Consider the following 27,295-nt stretch of genomic DNA (forward strand, 5'->3'; position numbering starts at 1 on the left):
AAAGCTCTGAGTGGAGGAATTTGAGGAAGTTCATAAACGATGAGGGGATTGGACAGCCCCTAGCTAAGGACCCAGTCAGTGCCAGAACTAGGCAACATCACTGGTAACCAGGTAGGAAAGGGTTCAATTTCTGCCTTTCACTAGAATCTTTTCTGGAGGAAACCAGAATAGGGGTTTCATCAGCAGACACCACAAACACCGGCAGAGCAGAACAGTCAACAAAGCATCTCAGATATTGCTGTGCAGCTCCCTGGGCTCCATCCGTGGTGATGGCTCCTTCCTGGGACCCGGGGGTGCTCTCTGAAGACTGCAAATGCAGCCTAACCTCGTCACAGGGAGGTCAGAGCATCTCTGAGCATTGTATTTATTCACCCACCGGCCTGGGGAATGGAACCACAAAGTTGGCCCTGTCCGGAAAGCTAAGGTCAGCCTCGTCAAGTCATGTGTCTTACCTCTGACAAAAGGACAGGGTCTCCCCGTTTACCCATCCACTGGGAAATGTAAAGTTATGAGTAGAAAATTTTGCAGCACAAGGTAAAAAACAGCTTTTGTGTCTACTTCTGTTCGGTTTTTTTTCAGTGAAGGGTTCAGAAAAAAAAAAGAAGTTGGGAGAGAAAGAATGAAATATCTAAAGCAGTGGTTCGTTTAGGAAAAATCAACTTTATTCATTGGAAGAAATGTGTTTCATATTGTGTCTCATTTCACTGGAAAGTTACTGCTGTGAAACAAAGAAATACAAATTCTTTATTTTTGAGTAAAGAGAAATGCGCTTCGCTTTGGGTTACCAAGACGTCACTGAAAAAAAAGGACAGCGCCATTCAGTTCCAATGTCCCTATTCCTGTATCTGAGGCACAGCAGGATGTTGACTACCTTATGAATATATGTTTCATACAAGCACTTTAAGGACACCAAACAGCATCCACTGATACAGTGGGAAGGCTTCATAATGGGGAGTCTGCCAGCTTGAAGAATTGCACATTATCCACAGGTTAACAAGGAATAATCCGCACTACTCTTCTTCCTTTCGAGAGCACGAGTAGATGCCTTGCATGCATAGTCCTTTATTGACCCAGAAGGCACTATTCTGAGCTTCAAGTAAACGGTACAAGCTGATCTCCGAGCAATGTAGTCAAAGAGATGCTGGACTTCTGGGGACGCTCAGGACTGAATATCAGAGGTCCATAGACAACAGACACTGATGCTGAACAAGAACCCTCACTGCAAGAGGGTCATCCAAGTCAGAAAGAGCTGCTGAGATGCCACTGCTGGGAAAAACATCCTCTGGGCTCTCAGAAGAACAGACAGAAAAGATTTCCACGTGCCTAGCCTTCACGGCAAAGTTTTCCACAACAGTATCTTCAATGCACAGAAAACAGGTTAATGTCAGCAGACACCAGAGAGGTGAGAGGCTTCTTGTGGAAGAAGGGATTTGATTACTTGCTTGACACCACTCCAGCTCTGTTCCTTGCCCTTTTTAGGGTCTCTCTGCCCTTGCCCAGATCCGGGATGGTACCTCGTACACGTATACGTTGGCTTCCCCAGATCCTTCTCCTTGCTAGGCAATGCTCCATTTCTTTAATGGGTTCTCTGATGCCTTGACTTGGAAATCCTCTTTCCCAGCTGCGCTTTTTGAGTACTGAGGAAAGTCACAAGTCCAAATAATCACCATGGGAATGTTCTGCCTGTAAGGGAGCTAAAAATCTCAGAATCAGAAGGGACCAAGGACAGACTCCCTTCAAAAGCAGAAGTGCATGGGACTCTTCCTCCTCCACTTTCTAGAAAGGATGAAGAGAAGAAACAGAAAGCTGTTGAGGGTGTGGGTGCTGAGGGACTCCATGTGGAGACAGAGTCCACAGCTAAAGCATCAGGAGGAAGCACACTCAGAGGCATTTCAGAGCATTTCTGCAGCTAGGTGAAGGCTGAGCATTGCTACACGGATGGCTTCATGGGGGTGATGACCTGCAGGCAGATCACTACTTCCCTGCTCCCACTCAACAACTGACACTCCCTGTTTGGAAGCTGTTTCCCATCATTGCTCCAAGTTTTGTCCACAGACTCTCTGCCCAGCTGGGAGTAAAGGAGAATTACTATTTCTCATCATCCTTTAAAATTCCCTACCTGCAAATACCCCAACGACTGACTTCCTGCCTCCCAGCTCAGACTTACATTATTAATCTAATCCACGAATAGCACCAGTGCTCTCTGGAGAGCTGTTAGAAGAGCTCTGTTCTGCAAGGAAAGAAACAGAAAATACATTCAGACACTGCCATCTCCTTCACAGACACTCAAATTGGCTCCAAACCAGCTAGCTCGGCTACCAGAGAGGCAACAGACACATGAGCTAGCTCCAGCACTGTATGGACCCACGTGGCCCTACTGAAACAACCGGCAACAGGGGGTCATCACGGGAGCTGCTGGTCATACTATTGGCATTGCCAGTGAGGACAGCATGCAGCAGCGACAGGAGGATGGTCAGCTGTGTTGGAAACAAATAGATGAGTTTGTTGGAGAGCTCTAGGAACACAGTAACCCTTGTCTGACCCGCTGCCCTCTCTGAACACCTTGCTGGAAACGGTGCACATCAGCACACAAATGCTGTCTGTGGTCCAGGAGCCTGAAGAGCTCCCAGTAACATGGGTGAGTCAGAGCTGCGCCAGTTCCCAGGTGAGGAACTCAGCTACAGGGAGTATGGAGTGTCCTGGGGCGTACGGAGCTGTAGCCAGTGTAGAGCTGAGCTCAGAGGGGTAGAAAAGCCACCTGGGATACTGTCAGCTTGGTACTCTGCTATTAACGCTCCATCCTCATGTTCTTTCGGAGACTGATGGACCAAAGTCCTGCCCAGCCCAGTGATACCATTTGGCCTTTAGAAGAAAGGGTGCTCCACTGGATGAGAAAAGTTCAAGTCTAGTCCTAGAAATTATAGGTCAGGCTTTGCTCTGTAACCCCCTGCTCTCAAAAGACCCACAGCTGGCCATGGGGCAGGGAGTTCCAGGCATCCTTCAACAATGCTTGCTTGAAATTGGCCAACATGTCCAAAGTTATGGGGTGAGGTGAAGATTAAAAGATAAAGAGGGAACTGCATAAAACTTTTTTCCTTGAGCAACAAAGCAAAAATGCTCTAAGTGCAATAAGTTCTGCAGAATATCCTACTGCTGTTTTCCATCGTCAGCAGTCCCACACCACCTATTCTGGTCACAGGTTTTCCCATAAGTTCTTCTATCTGCCACATCTTTCTGTTGTCACCCAGCACTAACCCAGCCTTTCCTTCAGGATCTTTTGACCCTTGGCTTGGGCCAAACCCACCGCTCACATGTCAACTAGAGAGCCATTTTCCTATGAGACGTCCCAGTCCTTCAGCCAGCCTCAGCAGCAGCCTGCACGGGCCTCAGCATTTGTGTACTGAAACATCCCCTTCCCGTGCACATCGAAAGGCATTGGCTGAGGCTGTGCTTCCAGTCCAGCTCCCCCTGCCCTTTCTCCATGCCTCCCTGCGGTCCCCTGTCCTTTCTCTAAATGGTGCAACCATCTGGTTATGCCTGTGCCCCTGCTCTGCACTTCTAATTCCTCAGGAAGGCCTTTCAAGAGAGCTCAGAGCCTGAGGTCTAGCCCAAGAGCGGCAGGTGGGGATATCAGCCGGGTGGGAACAAAGAGAGAGGTGGGGAGGAAGGTCCTGGCAAGCAGCTCAGGGACTTTGAGGACAAGATGCTTTTTATCCGTATATCAAAAGCACCACGGGGAAAAGTCCAAACCAGGTATCTACAAAGAGTTTCTCTTCTCCTTCCCATGAGCCCAGCTTGTTTTCTTTAAATGAGGTCTCTGGTCAGCAATTCCTTTCTTACCTGAGACTTTGCAATGACGACGCAGGGATTTGTCTCCATATAAGCTGAGCATTTCTATTAAAGCTCCCTTACAGCACCTCCTGGCCCCAGGGCATCTCACCACTACTCAGGAGGGGAAGGAGAGGGGCACAGCGAGGCTGAGGGTGAAACCCTTTCACCCAGCATACTCCTAGGAACGGTGCCCGGAGATGGACTAGCCTCTGACCAAATGACTAGCAACACCAGAGACAGGTTTAGCTGCTGCCTTTCAGCAGAATAATTGTACAAAAGAGAGAAAACTCACAGACCAGGCAACCACCAGACAAAAGGGAAGCACATGCAAAGCAGAGCAGGTAGCAAAAGTCTGAGCTGCATGGGGAAGCCACACTGATTTTATCCTTTTTTAACTCTCAGCTTCTTGAAGACTGCTTTTCATCCCACAACTCAGAGTAGCTGGAAGAGGCAGATGGTCAGGAGGTGAAAAAATATAAAGGAGAAAGGTCTTGCCCCCAAAACAGGACTCGCAGAGCAGAACTGAGTCCCGCTTCCCACTGCTTATCAATTCTTTTATCGCAGTGCGTAGGAAAGCAAGCCCTGACATGGGGCTTATCACCCAAGAGAGCACCGATGCGATAAAAAGGGATCCAGAAGGAGAGGGGAGTGGGAGAATGGCGCACGCATGGCAGGGCATCTTCGAAATGCTCTGCCGGCCGGGGATGCGGCCTCAGCCCGGGTCGTCCCAAAGCCGTGCGGTCACCAAGAGGAGCAGCCCTCTCCCTTTTGGCCCGTGCCAGCGTTCCCGTGTGAGGGGCCTCCAGGCCGGCCTGCCTGAAAACTCAATTTTATTCGTTCTTCCCCCAAGGGTGAGGCTACAGCCAGACTGGTCCTCGACGCCCTCGTGCAGAGGGGCGGTGGGAACGGGCCGACGGGCCGAGGGTCCTCGGGTTGAGGACGTGGCAATGGCGCTGCCGAGCCCCGGGGTGAGCGACGGGATCCCTTGTGCTGCCATGGGGATCCCTCTCCCTGGCCATGGGGATCCCTTGACCCTGCTGTGGGGATCCTTTGTCTTCCATGGGGATCCCTGGTCTTCCATGGGGATCCCTTCCCCCTGCCGTGGGGATCCTTTGTCTTCCATGGGGATCCTTTGTCTTCCATGAGGATCACTGGTCTTCCATGGGGATCCCTTCCCTCTGCTGTGGGGATCCTTTGTCTTCCATGGGGATCCCTGGTCTTCCATGGGGATCCCTTCCCCCTGCTGTGGGGATCCCTTGTCTTCCATGGGGATCCCTTCCCCCTGCCGTGGGGATTCCTTGTCCCTGCCGTGGGGATCTCTTGTCTTCCATGGGGATCCCCTGCCCCTGCCATGGGGATCCCTGGCCTCTGCCACGAGAAACTCCTGCCCCCACTGCGGGTACCCCCTTCCCCCATAAGGGGATCCCTTGTCCTTCTCCATCCCTTGACCCCACCACGGAGATCCCTTCCCCCAGCAGGGGATCCCTTGCCCCTGCCATAGGGATCCCTTGCCCCACAAGGGGGATCCCTTACCCCCACCAGGGCATCTCTTGCTGTGGGGATCTCTTGCCCCTGCCATAGGGATCACTTGCCCCTGCCATAGGGATCCCTTACCCCCACCAGGGCATCCCTTGCTGTGGGGATCCCTTGCCCCTGCCATAGGGATCACTTGTCCCACAAGGGGGGTCTCTTGCCCTCCACAGGGATCTCTTACTTCTGCCGTGGGGATCCCTTGCCCCCATCATGGGGATCCCTTGTCCCTGTCATGGGGATCCCTTGCCCCCTCCAGGGGACCCCTTGCCCCCATCATGGGGATTCCTTGCCCCCACCAGGGGACCCTTGCCCCCACCATGGGGACCCTTTGCCCCTCCATGGGGACCCTTTGCCCCTCCATGGGGACCCTTTGCCCCTGCCATGGGGATTCCTTGCCCCCACCACGGGACCCCTTGCCCCCACCATGGGCATCCCTTACCCCCGCCATAGGGACCCCTTGCCCCCGTCATGGGGATTCCTTGCCCCCACCATGGGGACCCCTTGCCCCTCCATGGGGACCCTTTGCCCCCGCCATGGGGATTCCTTGCCCCCACCACGGGACCCCTTGCCCCCACCATGCGGCCCCCTTGCCCCTCCGTGGGGACCCCTTGCCCCCTCCTGGGGACCCCTTGCCCCTGTCATGGGGACCCCTTGCCCCCTCCGAGGACCCCTTGCCCCCGCCATGGGGACCCCCTTGCCTCCCCCGGCCGACCCGGCCCCTCACGCCCCGCCCCGCCCCGCCCACACAGCCCCTCCGGCGGGAACTACACCTCCCAGAGCCCTTTGCGCCCGCGCGCCGGAAGGGGCGGCCCTTCGGCGGGAGGAGGTGGGGGGGGTCTCGGCGTTCTTCCCGCCGATTGGTTCTCGGTGAGGTGTTGGGGGCAGCTCGCCGGTGGCTATTGGCGGTAGCGGTCACGTGAGGCGGGCGCCGCGGCCCGCGGGAGCCGGCTGGCCGGCCTCGACGGCGGGGAGGGGGGGGGGGGGCGGCGCCATGTTGGCGGCGCGGCGGGGCTGGCGGGCCCTGCGGCGCTGCGCCGCGCTGCCCCCGGCCCGGGCGGCGACGAGGCTGCGGGTCCGACAGGCCCTGGCGGCCCGCGAGCCGGCGGGCGACGTGGCGGTGCAGGTGCGCGGCCCCGGGTGCCGCGGCGCCTCGGGGAGGGGGGGGGAGGTGGGGGACGTTCAAACCAAGCTGAACTGAATCCCGGACCCGCCTGATGAGGTGGGAGGAAGCTCTTGGGAACAAGCCGTTGTTGAGGGCCTTCACGCGTTTCACCAAGGAGTACTGATGAGGGGAGAAGCTAAGGAAAGCACCAGCTGTTACACGTCAAGCGTTAGACATCAAGTATAACGTTTATGGTGTGCTCTGGGGGTTTAATCAGCTTCTGGAGTACAGGGGATATAAGCGCAGTGGCTGCAGGCGTGTTACAGTGCGAAATACTTGTTAAGCAGCCGTTGCTTTAGCCGTGAGAATATTGGGATGCCCAGGTGATGAGGCTTCCGTTTATTCAGGCTGCTGTTGTTTCTTGCGTTAGCTACTGCTGCAGGTGGGGCACCCCGCAGAGGACGTTCAGATTAAATGCCTCCCTGGAGAAAAGACTTAAATTTGTGGTATGTTTAGGTTTATGGCATTATAATCTTCCACAGGTCTTGTATGCAGTTGTTCTCTCCCCCCCCCCCATCCACCCCACTTCGATAGGCGTTTACTGTTCAGAGGCGAGCTGTTAGGGTTCTCTGTAAATACCCAAGGCAGGTTTAAAATGTGTTTGGTGCGTCTTAGCTGGGAAGTTAGATCTGTATTTGAGTGTCTCTAGTACTCGTGTGTCTCTTCACGTGAGCCTGCAAAACGCCCTACTTGTGTTAGCAGTCATGTTGTAGTTTTAAAAATTGGTTTTACTTTTGGTACTGTTTAATTCTCGCAGTTACTTCAGTCCAGACAGTAGAATTAGGCTGCTTAGAATTTTTTTTTTCTTTTGGTCTAAAATCCCTCCAGTGCTTGCTGAGTTTGGAGTCTTTGAAACTACTTGGGCACTTGAGCAAAAGACACAAGTGATTGGAAAAATGAGCCCTTTTTGGTGGTTTAATCAGTGCTGTGTTGTCTTATTCTCTACAGTATCTTCATAAGATGAGTTTGAAGCACCCCAGTGGGTATTTTTTTCTTTTAAGGGCAACTTTGTCTTAACCCTAGTGTGTTAGGGAGCAAGTACGGGAATTGTATTTTGGATGCTGTTGCTTCTGCTTGGTGTCTGAGTATGGACAGTGAATTTTAATTTCTTTGTAAAGAAAGTTTTCTTTCACACTGACATACTCAAATTAAGTGGTGGCCATGCACATGTGCGTGGCCAGTTCTACTGTTTTGCCGGTACAGAGAGCTGTTGTGTAGTATTATTTTTATTCAAATTGGATGAGAGTGCACTTCCCCCCCCCCCCCACATGCAGGCAGTGTGTTTGTTTAGGAGGCTTGGTAACGTTTCAAACGATAGTAATTTGTTAAGTCGTAGTGGCGACTTTTCAAATTTCAGTTAGAAAATGCTTTTGACTTTGAGGTGTAAAGAGAAGCATCCCAAACTGTCAGAATGTTAATTTTGGTTTTGAATTAATATTTAATTTTTCACCTAAATCTATTGGCTGCGGCATCATTGTTATAACAGCCTTATGACTTAGGGCACATAAACAAGTTTCAGCTGGGACCTTCTGACAGGTAATTCTCTGCACAGCAAAAAATACGATACTAAAATCATCAAAATAGCCTTAACTATGTTATCATAATGACCTATGCATTCCTGATCTCATTGCAGGAAGATGTGTTTTGAAAGGACATCGCAAATAAGAATATGCATGTTGCTAGAATGCTTTTCATCTTCAAAGTGCTTGGCCAATTTCAGTATTCTCGGCTCTTGAGAGATGTCGGTAGATCTTAGTGATCCCTGCTGTACTGATGAGGAAGGTTGGGGCCTCTGCCTGAGGTTTTGCTCCTGTTTGCTTTGAAGTCAGTAGCAAAACTGACGCTGATTTTTGTTGCCTCTAAAGGAATATTTCCTTTGACTTCAATAAGAAGTTGAAATAGATTTGAAATGATGTGTCCAGCTCAGCCGGAAGAGGAGCATAACTACACTGAGTTCATGCCAAGCAGTAACAAATTTCTCTTTTCTTTTACCTCTAGGGCTGGGTCCGCTCTGTCCGATCCCAGAAGGAGGTTTTGTTCTTGCATATAAATGATGGGAGTTCTCTGGAAAACCTCCAGGTGGTTGCTGATCCCAGCCTGGAAAATAGGTATGTCAACTTGACATACTTGGAGAAAAATCTGTGTTGATCCGTGTTTGGAGGGGTCTGCCCAGCCCTTCTGTCTTGTGCCAGTGACTCTCCAGATGGCTGGAAGAACATCCAGGAGCTGGAACCTGACCACAGGGAAGGCACAACTGCAATTCGGGGTCTGTAGATGTGTTTTTAGGATGGAAAGTGTCTGGCCACTCTGACTCAGCTTAGCTGAAGCCTTGTGGTTCAACTTCCTGGTCCCTGGTGTTAGTATGAACCTCCTTTTCTTAATGGCTGTAGCTGTGTGGGCATTTTGGACTACTCTGTCCTAAACTTTTCTGTAGCTCCGTGAATTTGTTTGTGTTGCCACCTGTATATGTAATAAGTTTTCATTTCATCAACTGTAAGAGTTGCTGTAGCTGTAGGGCTTCATCTCTAGTGGTCCGGCAAAATTAACAGGAATCTCTTTTCTGAATATAGTTGACTTTGTATCAGTGCCTGGTTAGTTGTTGTTGTTCTTGGTTTCTTAGAGATCTGACTTTTGGAAGCGCAGTGGAAGTGCAAGGGAAACTGGTCAAAAGTCCTCATAAGATGCAAAACATGGAGCTGAAAGCCGAAACGATTCGTGTGGTGGGACCTTGTGATACTTGGGTATGTCGCTGCAGCAGGCAGTCCAGCTCTTTATGTGACAGCGTGCTACATACTGTATTTTCTTTAAGTCTGAATGCTGCCACGGGCTCTGATTCCTCACTGGTGTACACAGGGTCTAGTACGTCAAAGGAGAAACAAATAGATGGGAGCACCAGGAAAAAAGCTCTCTTCTGGGGCAGAGCTGTTTCTACATGGAAACTGGTGCAAATGCTGGCAGCTGAGTGTGCCTTTGTCCCACCCTGAGTAACTTACCTGTGCCAGCTGGTTTCCATGCTGTAAGTTTGGCCTGGATACAAGTAGGGGAAACAGTGAGACAGGCTAAATACTACAGATTGTGGCAGAAAGAACAACCGTATCTGCCACCTGCATCAAAATACGCATTTAGACCCAGCCCACTATTCCAGTGGTAAGATGGGCAGCTGTCTTCAGGGAGGCTCAACATTCAAAAGGTGGAGCATTTTTGGAATGTGACTACCTTCTCTTGTGCATGTGGCTCTTCCTCTGGCCTCGAGGGTTATAAAATCCACAAAATAACTAGGAAAGATAGGCAAAAGCAATTTTTTTTTCTCTACTCTGTAATGCAGATTGAATTTTAGTAGGCAGAGATGATATTTCATGGATAGTAGTCAAATTATATTGACTCTGTGTTCTCATCCTTTTATTTTTCTTCCTTTGTTGCTTTTAGGCATTCCCCCTGAAAATGAAGGAGAGGCACCCTCTCGAGTACGTCCGACAGTTCCCTCACCTGCGTTGCAGGAGCAACATACTGGGCTCCCTCTTGAGAGTCCGCAGCGAAGCCACTGCAGCGATCCACTCATTTTTCAAGGTATTCCCTCCTGTACCGAGTCTTGTGTGTCAAACACTCCCCCAGGTTAGGTTTCACGGTAACTCGTTAAGAGGAAGGGGAGTGATGGTGCGTTGCCTGGAGGGTATGGATTTGGTACACAGTGGTTTTCTTTACAGGTCTGGGCCTGATTGAGCCCTTGGCTAGACTGCTGCTTATGATCAAGTTACCACATCTGTGTTAGTGTGCCACCACCCCTTTCCTGTTGTTTTATCCCTTTCACGAAGCTGCAGTTGGAGGTGACTTGGTCGTTGGAGGTGACCTTATAGTCCTTGGACAGAAACCTCCTCCCGCATGGAAAAGTCTTGCGATGCTGGATAGCTACAGATAAACTGACTCAGAGCTTCAAGTTATTCTTTTCAGTTCTTACCTTTCTAGTACTGCATTACAAGTCTGTCTGGATGTCATTACTTATTTGATGCATTCTTAAACTGATGTATGGGAGGCACCTGTATTTCATGGATGTGTTGAGACTCTTAAGCTATAAGCACTGGCATAAGCTGTGTACAGGCAGTGGCAGCAGGGGGCAGCAAATTAACTCTGATGCCAGATGCCATATAGAGACCATGAGATTCTGTGTGGGAGCAGATAAAGAAAGGTTGCAAGTCCTATAGCACACACAAGCCCTGTCTTTTAAAGCTGTTCGTTGGAATAAGCTTGTTTGTGGCTCTAGTTCGAGTAAAATCCTATACAAAGCATTCTGATTGCAAAATTCATATGCAGTAATTATTTCATTTCCTGACCCAAAGAAAAGGTCAGAATTCTTGAGAATGAATTTCTGGTTCTGAATTTGCTTGCAGTGGAGGAGAAGGCTTGCTATTGGAGTGAAATTGCATGTTGCTTAGAAAGGTTTTTAAGAGGCTCGATAAAGATAATATGTCACGTAAAGCTATTGTCGATTTCAGTTTTGTGCCAGCTCTTAATACACAACCTGACTCTGTTTGGGAATCCGATTGTGCTAGTCTCTAGCCACTAGATGGCATTACCTACAAGAGTTTACAATTTCAAGCAAGGGCAAGGAGGAGTTGAGGTACGAAGGAGCAGCTTATTCTGGCAAAGGCTTTAATTTTCCAAAGTAGCTCCAGCTCAAACTCTGACATATCTTCTTGGTTAAAATGCTCAAGAGCTGAGTAGTATTAAAAAATATAAATTATTGTTAGCTTCAGCAGCAGGTATAATAAAGTGAAGACTTAATATTTACAGATGCTTATGTCACGGCTCTCATAGGAGCATGCCTGTGGTTAGTTTCATTTCTGAGGAAAAGGAAGTACTCTTTTTAAATTGCCAGCTGCCTCATCCCAAGAACGCTGCAATCTGAGGCTTGGCTTTGTCAGAACATACGATAAAAGTATAACCTCACTGTTTTCACTGTGCAAAACTGAAAAGAGCTTAATGGTGAAAGAAGATAAATGGCATTTTTAAACATACCTTGAAAAGTCATCCAAACGCTCTGTAACTTAAAAATGTTTTAGCATAATCATTTCCAGCCAGCAGTGAATGACTAATAGCAAATGGCTTTGCTTTGGAAGTTGAAGGCTGAAGCATCATCTGTAAGTCTTTCCCTGAGTATTCTGGTTCATGTGGAATAGAAATATTGTTCCTCAGCACAGTAAAGTGATTATGGTGTGAATGGCAACCTCCACTTTGGAGGTTAACTAGCTTACAGATTTGTCAGGGCCACTAATGTGACTCGAAGTAGTTCAGGAGCTTTACTAAGGGGAACTATGCAAGAGCTTTTTTATGGGCTTCACAATCGTGGACACCAGTCTTCTGACCCCTGCGGTTCACGTTCCTTTCCAGAGCATGCAGAGAGTCTTCTGTGTGAAATGTACTTCTCTGCTCATGCGGTGGTTACAGTTGCAGTAATTTGGGCAATATTCCACCGTGATCTGGTACGGGGATGGGAGGCTGTGCATTTTGTATTGGTATGCTAAAACCACCTTCCCCAGGCAGAGCAAGTAGTTCTGGCTCAAAACCATCTTTCTTTGTTGTAACTGGATTTTTTTTTTTAAGGTGCTCTTGCCAGCCACTCATCAAACCAGGCTCTTTGCACCTGTAGCAAAGTAGCCTAGAGCTGCCTGTAGGGACTTTGCTCCCTCTTGGCCCTGCGAGGTACTTCCATGAAATGCGTGTGCTTATGAGCTCTTTGGTCTAACTTAGTTTTAGTTTGATTCTCATGATAAGCTGTAAATCCTGCTGCGGTCTTCCTAGCCTTTTAACTAGCTGGTGCTAAGGACTAGGGCCTGTGGTGTGAACGGTAGATTTCTGTTATTCTGGTGAAAGCTGTGGAACTTTAGCTTTTAAAGGCAACTTCTTTTTTTTTTTTTTTTTTTTAACTTTTTGGTTAATGTTTTGTGTAAATAGACAAGAGGATGTGCTACACCGTTGCCCGTAGCATGGTAATACTGGGACACCCTGATTTTCAAGGGTCTTCCTTTGTGCTAGGCATTACAGCAATGTGGAGAAAACCAGTTCCTTCTGCTGGCAGTTGAAATCTGGTAGTACTAGTTTCTTGTTTGTCTGTTGTTCCTTGGCGTCCACAGGTATAATCTCTGCGTTCCACCAGAGATCTTGTCAGTGCAGACTAGTCTAGGAAGGAGGTGGTTAGAAGAGTTCTGCTCCCGGTTTTGCCTCGAACTTGCTGGATGTGATTTGTCTGAAGCCTATTTGATGTATCCTTTCATTGAAAATTGGGTTGCAGCTGTTCTAAAAGTCTATGACTGCACTGCAAAGAAACCCGGAGAACAGGATTTTTCTTCCTACAGCCTTCCTGGCTTTGGAGGCCTCTGCTGGATCTGTAAACCATTATTTGAAGGAGTGATTCTTGGAGTACCTAGAGCATAACCAAGCCAGGGTTCTTATACCCTGTCTTAAAATCAGCTTGACTTTGAAGTGTGACTGACATTTACACTGTGACTGGGTGTTTTTAAGCGCGCTCTCCCAGGCAGTGCGTGATTTCTGGTATCTAACATACCTGAACATTTCTCTTAATGAAGAGCACTAGAAGGTTGTCCTCTGTCCAACCTCTGACTTCCAAAAGCTGGTAGAAACTGAAGAGCTGAGGCTGTAGGGGTCAAATCTGGTAGAAACTGGTCAAAAATACACTGTTGGAGGAGGTGAAAAGAAAGGGGACTGGTATGGGGACAGATACGAAAAAAACATAGCAATGGCATAAATCTCATTTCCTTAGGAAACATGGAGAAAAAGCCCAAGCAATACACTTGATTTGTAAATCCCGCTAATATTTAGCTAGTCCCATATCTTTGCCCATGTGAGGCAGAAATTGCCTAAAAGGTTGCACATGTTATCCTGGTTGGGGTCTCGTAGCTGTGTTGTTATGTGTACTTGTTGATGTCATCCTTCAAGTTCACCTTTGACAGTTTTAACTAATTAACTTTTAGTATCCTGTCTATTTCAGGAAAATGGCTATGTGCATATTCATACCCCCATAATTACATCAAATGACTGTGAAGGTGCTGGGGAACTCTTTCAAATTGAGGTAAGTTGGGTTGGGTAGGGTTTGTTTTGATTTTTTGCTTGCAGAGCAGTTCTGGAGTCATTGAAGGTTAGAGGAAACATTTGTCTTTATAAAGCCTTTGCTTCACGTAGTTCTGTGATTATTTTTTTTAATATACTAGTCCTTTGTCTCGACCAATAAATGAGACAGAGTTAGAGATACATTACTTCTTTTGGGCGGGGGGGAGGTGTTTTGTGCGTTAGTCAGCACTTTTTGTACTGATGAAGTTTTTCTGTCCTTGGTACTGTGGAAAAGTTTACAAAGAGCAACAGAAGAACACGGAACATCTTAATAAACAGAAAGATCTGGTCATAAGAGCCCAAGAAATGGGACGGGACATTTGGGACTGCTTGCTACGCACACGTGCTTCTTAGCTGTAAAATGGAGAATATAATTTACCTGGTTTCTCTTCCTTCAAACCATGAGATAAGAGTCCTTAAAGAAAATCAGCAGTTTTTTAAAAACTACTTTTCACCCGTGTATTTATTCTTCCATAAGAGCTCCTCTTGTTGTATGTAGGAATTCTTCCCGCCAGTATTGCCGGAGGTATCGCTCTCCTCCTACCAAGCTAATGCCCCAGTCTGTCACTTTATTAAGTACTAGCAGAAAGCCTTAACATCTCTGGTGAAAACCTTCTTCGTAACTTGGGTACAGCTATAACCATTGAGATCTTCCCCACACGTTTCTCATGATTCCTAACCCTCGTGTCCATGAATCATGAGAAATCCATCTGCCCTTTATACTTCTACATTTGAAATGCACTCTTCTGCCTCAAACAATTACATCTATTGCCGCTTATGCTCATCAGCTCCAGCCTTGCTGATGAATCATCTCGAAGCAAAATCAAAATTGCTGAGTTAGCAGTTGCTTGCTGCAGGGTCACGTCTTCCACTGCCTGCACAGCGTCATGACAAAAAACCTCCATGTACTGGCTCTTCAGGATCTCGAGGCCTAACCTGTGCTACTAGTGATTCCCTTCCAGACCAGTCTAGAGCGGGACGTGTGGCTCAGCTTTTTACTTGCTGTGACAATAGAGTTGATTAGCTAAACTAAATCGTTCCTATTGAATTGAGAAGCCTTAATGCTACCAAAGGTTCGCTCCAGGCTGTTGCATGCAAATTAAGATGTGAAAACAAGTGACACTTAATGATGAAAACATTATACAGTTTGCAGCTGTACAGTATATTATGTCTTTGGTACAAATTGTATACACTTGAAAGCTGTAAAGGATGCAGGACTACAGCGTAGGTGGCTTGTCGTAACAGAAGCACTGATGCAAATGTTGATTGAGGTGGTAAAAGTGCGAGGCTGAAACTTGTATAAACTGGATCTTAACTAAATGCATAGTTTAGGGCAGATCTCTTAATCTCGCTCCGATGTGATTGCTTATGTGTAAAATGATGCCTGTCGTGGGGAAACATGGTGACAGCTGCGCTTGAAAGGTGTGGAGTAAGTGCCGAGTCATATCCCGTTGGATGGTCTGTACCACAAAGTCAGGGTTTCAGAGAAGTACTTGCTGCTAGGAAATGGGAAATTTGCCCTGATTTCCTGTTTTCTTTTTGAGCAGCAGTTCATCATCTGGCTTCATTTAGTGTGGGCTTGCTTTTGTTTCTCCAAACCTCTGCTCAGAATTGGTCTTGGCTAGCAGAGAGCCAGGACCACTTTCTGTCCTGCTGTGACCGCTTCACTCCCCTGGAACGGTGAGACTGTGTCTTGAAAGTGGAAATCTGGGGGAAATTAAGCCTTCCTTGGGCTGTGGATGTGCTGCTCTCAGACAGATAAAAATAAGGGTAACAGTGTTCTTACTGTATTCACATCAAAACTTGTATATGCTTCTGATCAAACTAAACGTCGATATGTTCCTTAACTTCTGTATTATGTCACTCTTAAACCAACCGTAAATTCACTACTTGCACAGGGCAGGGAGAGAGTGAGTTACTGTTCTTGTATTTGAGTGGTAGCCAAGAATTATGGTGCTAGGATGGAGTGAAAGTGACCTGCAAAGTAGATTATTTAAAAAAAAAATACATAAATCCTGTGTTTACGATTTCAAAACTAATCCTCCAGTTGTGACCGGAACGTAAATTTATGTCCTCTTGCTCCTGAACTTGTAGTAGCTAAAATATATCTGCTGCTTGAAGTGCATGAAGCAGATAATCTCTCTCGTTTAGCTCTCCTCCTGCTAGTGGGAAGAAGTTGAAAACTTTGGATCAGTAGCCTTTAGGACCCTAGTACAGGTTGCATTTAGCTCCCCTGTCGTTCTGTGTCAACATGTTAATAGCTGTCTTCTCTTGACTGGCAATTTTAATCCTCTAACTAATGTCTAGTCACTGTTCGGGCCTGTGCATTCTTTAGAGATGGTGGAAAGTGAAGGGAAGAGGAATCTGCTTTTATGTGAGACTTGAAGTGATGGGAAAATAGAAGCCTTTCCCTTTTAATTCAAGATACTAAAGACATATGGTCCGTTATTCCTAGACCTCTTAATCCGGTAGGATTTCTGTTTGTTTATGTGTCCAGCTTCCTTATTATCTTTGTTTGGTTTTGTGAGTACTGATTAGTCTGTGCATAGTTTGGTTGGGATTTTCTCATACTGGGACTTGGGATGGGGGTGGAGGGGAATCCCTTTCCTCTCTGCTGGGCAAATCAATTGGGTAAATATTTTAAAATGAAATACCCTAACAATAAATTACACTAAAGAGAGGGTGATAAGCTGAGGAGATAAAGAGAAAAAAATTGCAAGATGGCAAGAACTTCAAAGAAAACCTGTTCGCCGTAGTTGGCGGTGGTGGGGGGAAGAAAGCTAAGTTCAAGGAGAAGAGGAGTTTGAGGTGAAATTGGCAAAAGTGTGAAAACAGCCAGCAAGACCCTAACGAGCGTGCGGAACATCAGCAGTACCACCTTGTGGGTTTCTGCACGCTGGACTGCAACCTCCTCAGGTGAAACCAGAGGGAGGAGGCCTTCTTGCATGTGATGCTTTCTTTAAAATGAACTCACCGGAAACACCAAAAGAGCTTTACATGTGGAAAGCTGGGTTTTAGTAGAATGCAAAGTAGGACAAGGTAACTCTTGAAATGGGAGAATTCAGATTGAGGGTGAGATGGCCCCTTTTTATTTTGATTTAATCTGAGAACGGATGTCTCTGCCCCAGCTTTCTGAGCTCCTCGGAGCAGGTCCTTTCTTCACAGTTCTTTTTCCTAAGCATGCATAGCGGCTTTGGATGTTGCAAGAAACTTTACGCAGCCCCTTTCAGGGGACACCTCACAGGGAATCCACCTTTCTTTCACATTAGTTGCTGCGCAGCTGCACCTAACTGTTTTCAGTAGCCTCCTGCTCAGTCTATGTTGAAGGCTTCCTGCTTTCTGGGTCTCTTGCTCTGCCTCTTCTTCTTTGCACCCTTGCAAGTTTCCTTATTTGACTATCCTCAGTTGCTGTAAGGAAGGTGCAGTCTCTTGTACCCTCTGGAATAGTCTTCCTGACCCAGGGCACACCAGCCAGTATGAGGCCCAAAGCAGCCACCTTCCCTGCCGTGCAGCCATAGCCTTTTAACAAAACTTGGTGTCCAGTGAGTGAGAAAGCACAGCAGCTGTATTGGCATTCACACCTCTTTAAAGTAGATCTCACACGTGTTTTGTATTGCCTTTATTGCCATCCAGGTATTCTTCTCTAAGGTGTGTGTGTGTTTGTGGGTGTTTTTTTTTCCCCCACACGCTCACAGGAATTAATGTGAAAGTATCTAGGTCCATGAAGAATGCAGGTCTGTGATCTCGCCTACCACGGAACCAGAAATATGTACGTCTATTTGCTGACGATGTAGAAACTGACACCTACCGTTCCCTCAGTACTTCTAAAAAATAGCTTTGTCAGCATCAAAGGAGACTGGGATCTGTTGGGGAGAATCACAGTTAAATTCAAAAGTATTGGTATCTGTCAGGTGTTTCCCCTTTAGAGATACATCATGGTCTGGGAGGCAGCCAGTACCTGGGAGACTGGGACTTCAGAGAGTTTTTCAGCAGAGCTGGGACTCAGGGAGGCTTGCGCTCTCCTTTTCCTGGCTTTTCCACTTTCTATTTGTTTCTACCTGCTGCATCTCTGCCCCTAGTCCTATTCTGTATTTATGATGTATTTCTCCTAGCAGAACCAGCTATGATTGCCCAGTGTCCAGTTGAACATTGCTATTTCGCAATATTGTCCGGCTGACCAGAACTAGGACTGGAATTGCAAGGAGGTCTTTTTGGGAGTTACAGGTTTTGCAGCATTTGTCTAAAATGAAACACGCACTCGTGTTTTAGAATGGGACATCACAGAGGGCAGGTCCAGATTAAATTTCTAGTACTGTGAAGCTTCAGCAGCGTTGTGTCATGGGCCTGTACTGGAGCTTGAGCAGTGATTCTATGATCTTTTCAAGTCTTCTCTGATCCCTTCGTGCATTTGGTTTGCACAGAGTGAAAGGCAAAATCAAACGGTTTATACTTCCCCTGAAGCTAATTGCCCGAAGAAAAAAGTTAATACGAGACTGACATCAAAGGGAATAATTTTAAATGAAATCATTAGACATTGGAGGAGAAGGAAGACAAAACAGGTACTAAATCCAGTTGTTCTCGCATTTAGAATGAGAATAAAAAGCCTTTGATGTTGACTTCCAATCATGGTGTGTTCAGAGTGCGTTCACTCCAAGATGCCAAGACGTTTCATAACGATTCCCCCTCTCCCCTCTGTAACTTGGGCAGTTGTACACTCGATGCTATGAAAGCAAACAAAATATTTTTATCTTTTATCAAGTAGATATTTTTGGATTTGCAAGTGGGAGAAAAGTCCAGCTAATTGAAATAAAAGCACTACAGTGTTGTTACTTCATTTGCTAATCCAGGCCACGTAAAACAATCTCACTTAGTGCCAGCAGTGAAGGGGTAGCATTATTTGCTACTTTTAATTTAGCTTCTATCATTTACTACATGTAATTGCTTGTAATAAAGAAGCAGGCTTGGTCCAAAGGGTTGAGCGTGAATCTGCATCATAGACGTTTGAAAGTATCGGCCTGTTTCTGTGTTTGGATGTGTAAAACGGAGGAGGAACCATCTCCAGCGGGTTCGTCAATATTTGCATATGTGAAATGGGAAGCTGCTGATTATAGGATACTGCCTTGCAGAAGTGGTCCCTCCTGCTCCTGAAGGAAAAGGGAGACATTTCATTTTCCCTGGGTGGCAGGTGGATTAATTTTGCAGCTCGCAACACCCATTCATCAAGCTTTGTGTCAAGCGGGCAGCTCTGGAGAGGGAAGTGATCAGGGTGGTGATAAGGGGGTAAAATTTTATCTAAATTTTGCTATGTATACTCTGCACCTTCTTTTAGGACCAGCCCATCAGCTACTTGCAATGCACAGCTGCATCTAAGGATCTGAGTGGCATCTATCAAACTGGTTGCGGGTTTTGAAAAGTCCACGTGGGCTGTAGTCTTCCAGTCATCCTCCAGTCTCTTGCTGTTGTTTCCATTTTCCCCTGGCCTCGCTGAGATTTTGTCTGATTTGGAGAATGAAAAACGACATAAAATCATATAAATAAACCAAGTCTCAGCTCCTGGAGACAGCTGTATCCTGTTTGTGGATGTGGGGGGAAGTTTTGAGATTTCATGGCTGATTCCTTCTGTTCTTTTCTTGCTTCCAGTCCATCTCTGTTGTTGTTGTTTAAAAGTTGCATCCTACAGGATTAGGTGGGATTTTTTCACTTGAGGAACCAGGAATGTAGCCGAATTGAACTTCCAGTAGGAGAAACCAACTGTAGAGCGGTAGCTCTTCTGCTCTTCTCTTTAGAGTTTTAGCCATGGCCCTCCGGTTGTGGTATGTGGATGTTTGCATGTTTGTTCATATCCTTATTGTTCCTGAACAAATACTCGGGGTTTATTTGAAGAAAACAATAGAGACCTGGTTCTACATCCTTGATTTTTTTTTTTTTTTTTGGACCTGCAAAACCAATGAAAGAAAGGAAGCAGTCCTGGGGTTGCAGCCATGCATTGTCACATTTCCATTGATCTCCTGTGGAGGGAGGCAGGCTCGCTCTTTTCTTTAGGGTGATGTTGTGAAGAGATAAACTGTCTGATGATCTGTTTCATTTTTGCGATGAACAGCAGAGCTTTTCTTTAAAAACAAAGGCAGCACTTACCCACTCATTGAGAAAATGGCAGACTGCAGAATATCAAAGGCTGGCAAACAAACCTTAGTGTCCCAACCTCTCTAAGACAAAGCAAGCTGGGGACCAGGCTGGCAAGAGGCACTAGTGTAGTTAGTGGAGCTAGCAACGCTTAGCATAACTCCTGGGAGTTGCATTTTTAAAAATCGGTATTTCAAACTTATCTCAGAAGGGAGCGTTCATTTTTGAAGTGGATATACATTGACTAACTCTCAAAATAGCTTTTAAGCTTCTCTCTCTTTCTCCTGAACCTTTGGCCCTTCCAAAGCTTTGTTTCAGCGTTTCAGTGTCATCCCTATCTCATTTGTCTTTGTTTTCTAAAAAAACAGTGAAGGGCAGGCCATTCAGATGGCTCTTAAAGTTCTAATCGTGGAGGTTTTTTAGTTTTTGGTTTATGTCTGTACATTAAAAAAAAAAAATATGCCACTACTTTGGTAGGATTTTCAGACCATTTTTCACCATCCAATTCTGAGCTTGCAAAGCTTTCCAATATATGTAGTTTTTTATGCTTAAAATATCTAGTGACCTGAAAAATATGTAAGAGCTGAAAGGAAACATCAATTGTTTTTTCAGTGCTTATAGAGTAAGCTGTGATGTTTCCAACTCCATATTGTTTCAGTTCTGTTTTCTTAAAGACTGAATAGCAATGAAGTCTTGAGAGGATATTCCATTCCTTTTTTTTTTTCTGCTGATTACTGTTGGTCTTTGTGCAATGGAAACAAATTTGCCCATGAAAGGAAAATAGCACTGGTTTTAAAAGTCTGTGTTAAAAGTCAGTGTACCTGACATGGAAAATACTGCTCTGCTTTCTCGTCAGACTTGAAATTGAATTTTGAAGGCAGTGCTGCGTGAAGCTTTGAACTTCCAAATGACAGAAATTCTTTAATTCCTCCCCCGTCCCCCTTGATCTTTGTAGGAAAGACAAAAATCGCTACTTAGATTTGGAGATGGGGTTGATATGGTGTCATCTTTCCTTTTTATGTTGCTGGGCAAATTGTTCCTCAAAAAATGTTCCAGAAGGACTTTCACTGTGTATGTCTGCATTTCCTAAAAACATGGTATGTGGTTTGTCCACCTGCTCCTCAGGTCCCTTGGTTATACATCTATCTATCTATATATATGTATAGATATATGGTGTGTATATATACATATATATGTATGTATGTGTATGCACACACACACACACGTATACATACATATATATATATATATATATGTATAAAATGTATTACTCTACTGAAAATCCAGCATTTCCTCTGCCAACCTGGGAACCCAGAATTAGAGACCATTCTAGAAAATCTAGACTTCTACCTCTCTTATTTGTTCATATCCTTGCTTGTAACATGGTGGATACATCCTTTTGGGCGTCTTATTTTGCATTTTATCTCCTTTCTTTCTACAACACCTCGTTCTAATTCAGTCTGTCCATGCTTAAATGCATAGATTGCACATTTTTTTTACTCTGAGTGAGGTTCAGAGCTCCTGACTTCTCACATACAAAGGCAAGAGGTGAAGAGAAGTGAAGAGCCACATGCTTTTGGCTTTCTAAATGGACTTTGTGCTGTCCCCTTTGAGCAGACACTCAGCTCCATAAAGCTATGTCAGTTTAACCAGTTGCTTCCCCTCAGCTGAACTGGTGTAACTGATTGTCGGGGATCTGATTTACAGTCCCCGTTAGTTTGAGCAATGGCTGAAGCAACTGCACATCCTTTCTCTGTTCTGTCATGTCCAGGCTTTGTTGGTGACACTGATGGCAGGTGCCACAGTTCGCCAACTTGTTCTGATGCCTATAACCTATATCCTCCTAAGTCACTGAAAAAGGAGGTGTAAGCTGTGACTTTTCCCATCTAATATAGGGCTTTTCATTGTGCAGCTACATTGACTGCATCATATCCCAAGAAAGGGGAGTTCCCAGGAGTGTTTTATCCTGTGGATTTTTTTAAGGTGTTTTGCTTGAATTTGTTTACTAACAGGCTCTAAAACCATCTCAACAAAGATGGGGAGCACTGTGTTATGACTTTCCACGTTGCTGGATTCCATCTCAGTGGTGTTTGGATTGAATCTCATGGAATTTCTCGGAGGAGGAGCAAGAGGAAGGAGAACAAGCAGGAGCTGTGCTCTTTAATCAAACACTGATAGTCTGACTTTTTTTTTTTTTTTTGACTTACAGACATCAAATGAGGCAAAGGAATCTGCAGAAAAGAACCATTTCTTTGATGTGCCTGCCTTCCTGACAGTCTCTGGCCAGCTCCATTTGGAAGTGATGGCAGGGTGAGCAAAATAAGAATTTTCGGGCTTCATCTGTGGAGTCTGCTGTGGGCGATTTTAACTCGTTGGTAACCGAATCTGCAACATGTGTCCCAAAAACAAATGGAGCAGCACTAGTGGGAGAGTCCAGTCTAGCCAGGAGAAAGTTGGACTCCTTTTCAATTCTGGTGTGTGGACCAGCTTTAAATACTAGGAATCTTCTTTCGCTTGCCAGAGATCGGGAATGAAGACTGAAAGCAATATATGACTGGGAATGACTGTATGACAATTACCAAAAGCTGTATTAACTTAAATATCATTTTTTGTTGTTGTTCACATATGCCAAGTGTCAGTGAGAAGATCTTTTTCACTTTACCTATTGCATTCTTTTCCTCTCCTCGTCCTTTCTTCCCAGTCTTCCTTTTTCTGTGTCCTTCAGCGTTCCTGCTGTTTCTTCCTTTTGCCGATTCTCATTTCTCCTGGTTCATGACTTTTACCCTTGATGATTTGTTCGTTTCAGCTGCTGAAGTGATTCCAGGCAAATAGTTAATGCTGATGTTAATAAAATTATCTTTAAGCTTTAATGTTAATGTTTCACTGAGATTATTAGAGGTAAAAGTGTCACAGTCTCAGAGCCACAGTTCCCTTTGGTAGGTTTGATCCTCATCTACGCTGAATTTTCACAATAAACTAGTTAAATCAGAACATTAAACAGATGGATGTCAGTCAGCACAATCCCTTAATTGAAGGCACAGTTTCCTGAGCACTTAACAGTGTGCGTTCTCTTCAGATGTGGTACTCGAGCCGCATTGCTGTCTACCAGCGGAGTTGCTGGTAAAGCCTATCAGAGACCAGTTCTTGGGCAGGTAGCACTGTGTCAGTTTGCCGCTTGCCAAAGCGGTGGTTCATGCACTCACAGGGTATGCAAGCGTCCTTTTGAAGTGATTAGTTATTGTCCAGTACAAATGTCCTGAAGACGAGAGGGTTGAAACCCTAGCTTTAGAAAATGCAGTAACAAGTTGAAAGACGCACCTTTTCATGTGGAGTCTAATGAACATTTCTAATAGTCTTAGCATAAGTTGCTGTCCGTGCCTCAAATACGGTGTTGAGAGCTGAATAATAAATATTTACCTGTTTTTCTTTAATCACTGCTGTAGAGTTTAATTGTCTGTTGGTAAATAGGTACAGTGAAATTGTAGCCCTGTTCAAAGGGGAAGCTCTGCCTTCAACTCCAAAGGTATGAAGTTCTACAGAAAGCTGTTTTCTGCCTGTCTTATTCTTTCTGAGAGATGGTGTCTCTTCTCAGACCACCTAAACCGCCTCGGACTGTTGAGACCGTGCCAAGCTCAGTGGTTCAGCCTAATGTTTCTTGATGGGCAGGGTGATTTTGACATACTCTCATGTGGTGCCCTGGCTGCTATGACAGAAGCACAGGTCATGTGGCAGCCAAAAGCCTGACATCTTCTTAGACATTAGCTGTGAGAAGTTAATGAGCAAAAGGTTTGCTTAACTGTAGAGATGACAGAGTTTTTGCATCCCTCTAAGAAGATGGGATGGCATGTATTTGCATGTGTAAGACTGAATTGACTTTCATGCCTTGTGACCTTTATTGAAGGATGTAATTCCACAAATTAAATAAGTCCAAAGGAGAAGTATGATTTGTAATGATTAACTTCAAATACAGTCTCTGTTACATCAATCTGCTCCCTTTAAATTGAACATAGCCTGCTCTGGGATGGAGTGGAAGGCTAAACGGGGTATATACAGGACCTGTCTGCTAAAGTATGCTTCCAGAGATACCACTCAGGTGCACCTTGTTCTCTAAGAACGGGTAAAAAAGCAATACTCTTCAGCATGCAGTACATTGTGTTACATCTTCATGCTCTTATTTTACAGTAGCCTATTGTTCTTCCAGGCATTTTAAATGGATCTAGTGCTATCTAAACTTAGATAAGCTGTATTTATCCATGGTGGGTCATAGCTGTTCTGTGAACCTGCTCCTTTTTTATTTTATTTAAGCACAATGAGTTTTTGAGGCCTAGAGCTGAGGTGCTATTGAAGCGCTGCAGTCTTCAAAAATAGATCAAGTGAGAAAGTCTTCTGGATGCAGAAGCACTGTAGTGATGCATCACAGTTGAATTAAGGTATTAACCCTTTGGAAAATGCAAGGCTTTTATTTGTGGTTTCCTGTACAGAGCCTAGCAAATTGGGTCCTAGCCTTTGAATAGGACTCTTACGTGATCAGAGAATGTAAGTACATGATAGCAATCAGAACTGGTTGGCAAATGAATGTGTTCTGATGATATTTTCAAAGTACCAAACTCCCCCAAAATGGAAAAGTTCTGGTCTTCTCAGTAAATGAAACGGCCAAAATACAAATTGTGTTTTGGATTTGACTGTGTGAAATTAACCCTTCCTCTCCCTTCTGTTTTTGCCAGCCTCAATTTTTCATGGCCAGAAAAGGGACTATTCTTCAGAAATTCCTTTTAACTTAAATAAAAACATTGACTTGCTGCATTTTCAAGGCTTTCAGAAGCAACTGGTTCCTGAGAACTTGGATGAGGAGACCAAGGTAAAAATGCTTGTGGGCCCTTGGCATCAAGGCTGGGCCCACATCCTGCTGTCACTTTCTGCAGGAAGTGGGAGTTCAGACACAGATCCCATAGAAGTCCATTAGAAACCAGGGGTGGACCAGGACAGATGAGAGGAATTTATTCAGAGGTTTATCTGATGGGGGAGGAGGGGGGGACAGAAAGACGACTAGGTAGACAGTCATGTCTGTTTGGAGTTGGCTTTTGTTTTAGAGAGCTCATGACCGGACTCCAAACTGTGATTGGAAAAGTCTGGGTAGGGGAGGTGTGAGGTAGACTTAACGTTTATCTGTCTGGACCCGAATCTTCTGTTTTTCTTGCTGAGAGTTCATTTGCAATCCACAGGGTGTTACTGTTACTGTTGTGTGTGAGTGCCTGTGCATTGTCCAGAACTGAGGGCCGTATTTCGTGGCAGCGCAGCTTGATGCTATTTCTCCTAACAGATGTAAAGCAGCTTTCTATGACTTAGGAGGTTCTACTCTTCTTCTCTACAGGAAAAAATGAGAAGGGGGTTGTTCCCTCATTTATTAACTATCTATTATGCTGTGTATGCTTGTGATTGAAGGCAAGGTCAGAGAAGTTCATCCTGTCTCTCAGTTTGATATGAATGGCCCAGTTGGCACAATTTCTCATTTCATCTTACTTCATCTTTGCAGTGACGGCATCTAGGTTGACTGCGCTGTGTGTCTGAATCATTGTCAGCTTCTATAAATCTCCAGGCTGTTTAAGGTCTCCAGAAAGGTCTTTATTCTGTAATACAGCTCTTCCTTTTAGTCTTCTAAATCTCAGATGAGTCAGGAACTAGTAGGAGTGGTGGAAGTTTGTAGGACTGTGTGCGTCCTGATAACTGATTTTAAATGTCATTAATTTGCTATGAAGTCTGCAGTCCTCGTGGGATTTCTTCATCCCGTGATCCACCTGTGAGGATAAAGGCCTCTTTAGGGACCTGAACTCGTCTGGAGGGTCTGTGACAGCTGATGGTGATTCAGAGGCACACTGTAGTCAGCCAAAAACAATTGTTGCCAAGAAGTACAGCTCACTGGCTTCACTTAATTTTTCTTCTTTCATCCATGTATGCTTCCCTGCTCTACCTGCTTCTCACCTTTCAGTTGCTGGGATAATAATAATCAGTGCATCATTGTTTTGCATTGACTTTTTTTTTCCTTGTCCCTTTTTCCTTGCCAGGCGCTGACTGTTCTGTCTTTTACATCATTAGTATAACTGAAACTGCTCTTTCTAAAAGCTCTGGGATCTATCCCCTCCTTAAGTCTCAGAATAAATTCTTTCTCTTCTTCCTTGCTCTCCCTAGCTCTCTTTCTGCTCTCTTATCTCTCAGGAGGTCCATCCTGCTTTGCAGATGGGAAAAAGGCTTAGGGGCAGTTTAGTATCAGCCTTCTAATACCTACAAGATTATTGCGAAGACTGACCCAGGCTCTTTGCAATGATAAAAGGTGGGAAGACAAGAGACATGAGTTGAAACAACAGTGGTTCCAAGTGGATATAAGGAAAAAAAAATCACGCAAGGGACCACTGAGCATTGGGACAGGTTGCCGAGAGTGCAGTGCAGTCTCCATCTTTGGAGATTTTCAAGATGCAGCCTTGAACAACCTGGTCTGATCTGATTGCTGAGCCTGTTTGGAGCAGGAGGTTGAACTAAAGACCTCCTAAGATCCCTTCCAGCCTGAATGATTCTTTAATTCTAAACTCATTCTTGGCTTCATTCTCATTTTCCTCTCCACCTTTCATCCACAAGACTATCTTCACAAATCATCTCTGTAGTTCACTTTCAGTGCAGTGGCTCTCCCTAGGACCTATATTTTTCTGCCTAAACTGAAATCTCAGCCTTTCACACTGACATCGGCCCATGAGCGTCTAGCTATCAAATTTGATGTAGTTGAAACGTTTAATCCTACTCCCATCTCCTTAAGCACATCCATCTGGTTTCTCAGCCATCATGAATTTCTCTGCTGTCCTGTTTATTCTAGATATTTTCTGCAGTCCTGCAATTGGCTCTTTTGTTTGCAGAGAGAGACTCTGAAAAGTGTGACTCAACCGAATCACTTTATCTGTGTCTGAGTTTGCAGAGAGCTGAAAGCACTGAATTTTGTGTTCATTTCAGAAGATACTTAAATGACAACTAATTTCATTTTTAAAATGCTGATATTTCACTGCTCTTTGAAGGAAAGAAGAAAGGGAGAGAGCTGTTATTTTGGTTTGGTGTTCAGAAAGACAATGCAGAGTTGAAAAGAAATGTATTTGAGGCCTTCTTCCAAAAAAGTTACTTTGCTTTCAGGAGTCTGAAAAATGCAGCCTTAAAATTTGGTTGCAAAACCGCTTGTTAATGATGGAACAGATTGCATTGTCTTGAAGCAAATATTTGCTCTATGTTGTACAATTTTAAATACTTTTGAATGCAGCTGCAGGAATGATGTCCGATTGTATAGCATTCCTGTTGCTAAGAATTAACAAATACGAGTGTAATTATTTACCTTGGATTCCTTTAAAAAAAAAAAAAAAACAAAAACCTCTGACATTTCTTGCACAACATTTGAGTCTGACACACAACACGGACTCTTATAATTAGCACACTAACTTCCATTAATTAGACTGACACTTAATTGGAGCTATAAAAAGCAACCGTGGCATG

At 45.2% G+C, this 27,295-nt stretch overlaps 1 protein-coding gene across 3 annotated transcripts in view; it reads left to right on the forward strand.

Annotated features, from left to right (window-relative positions):
• The first annotated feature begins 6,355 nt into the window (after nucleotides 1–6,355).
• The window catches only part of NARS2 (asparaginyl-tRNA synthetase 2, mitochondrial), a 49,926-nt gene continuing 28,986 nt past the window's right edge, over nucleotides 6,356–27,295 (forward strand). Inside the window, exons 1-7 of one of the 3 annotated variants that reach the window (XM_068930646.1) lie at nucleotides 6,373–6,487; nucleotides 6,897–6,972; nucleotides 8,525–8,634; nucleotides 9,147–9,267; nucleotides 9,953–10,093; nucleotides 13,530–13,610; nucleotides 21,981–22,081. In XM_068930646.1, coding sequence (XP_068786747.1) covers nucleotides 9,208–9,267; nucleotides 9,953–10,093; nucleotides 13,530–13,610; nucleotides 21,981–22,081 — 383 coding nt within the window. In that variant the 5' untranslated portion in view covers nucleotides 6,373–6,487; nucleotides 6,897–6,972; nucleotides 8,525–8,634; nucleotides 9,147–9,207. Of the gene's footprint in view, nucleotides 6,488–6,553; nucleotides 6,584–6,896; nucleotides 6,973–8,524; nucleotides 8,635–9,146; nucleotides 9,268–9,952; nucleotides 10,094–13,529; nucleotides 13,611–21,980; nucleotides 22,082–27,295 lie in introns of those variants that run through there. The other 2 variants (XM_068930645.1, XM_068930647.1) reach the window with 2 other exon arrangements.

The sequence above is a fragment of the Struthio camelus genome, chromosome 1 (assembly GCF_040807025.1).
Source record: "Struthio camelus isolate bStrCam1 chromosome 1, bStrCam1.hap1, whole genome shotgun sequence".
NCBI classification, from domain to species: domain Eukaryota; kingdom Metazoa; phylum Chordata; class Aves; order Struthioniformes; family Struthionidae; genus Struthio; species Struthio camelus.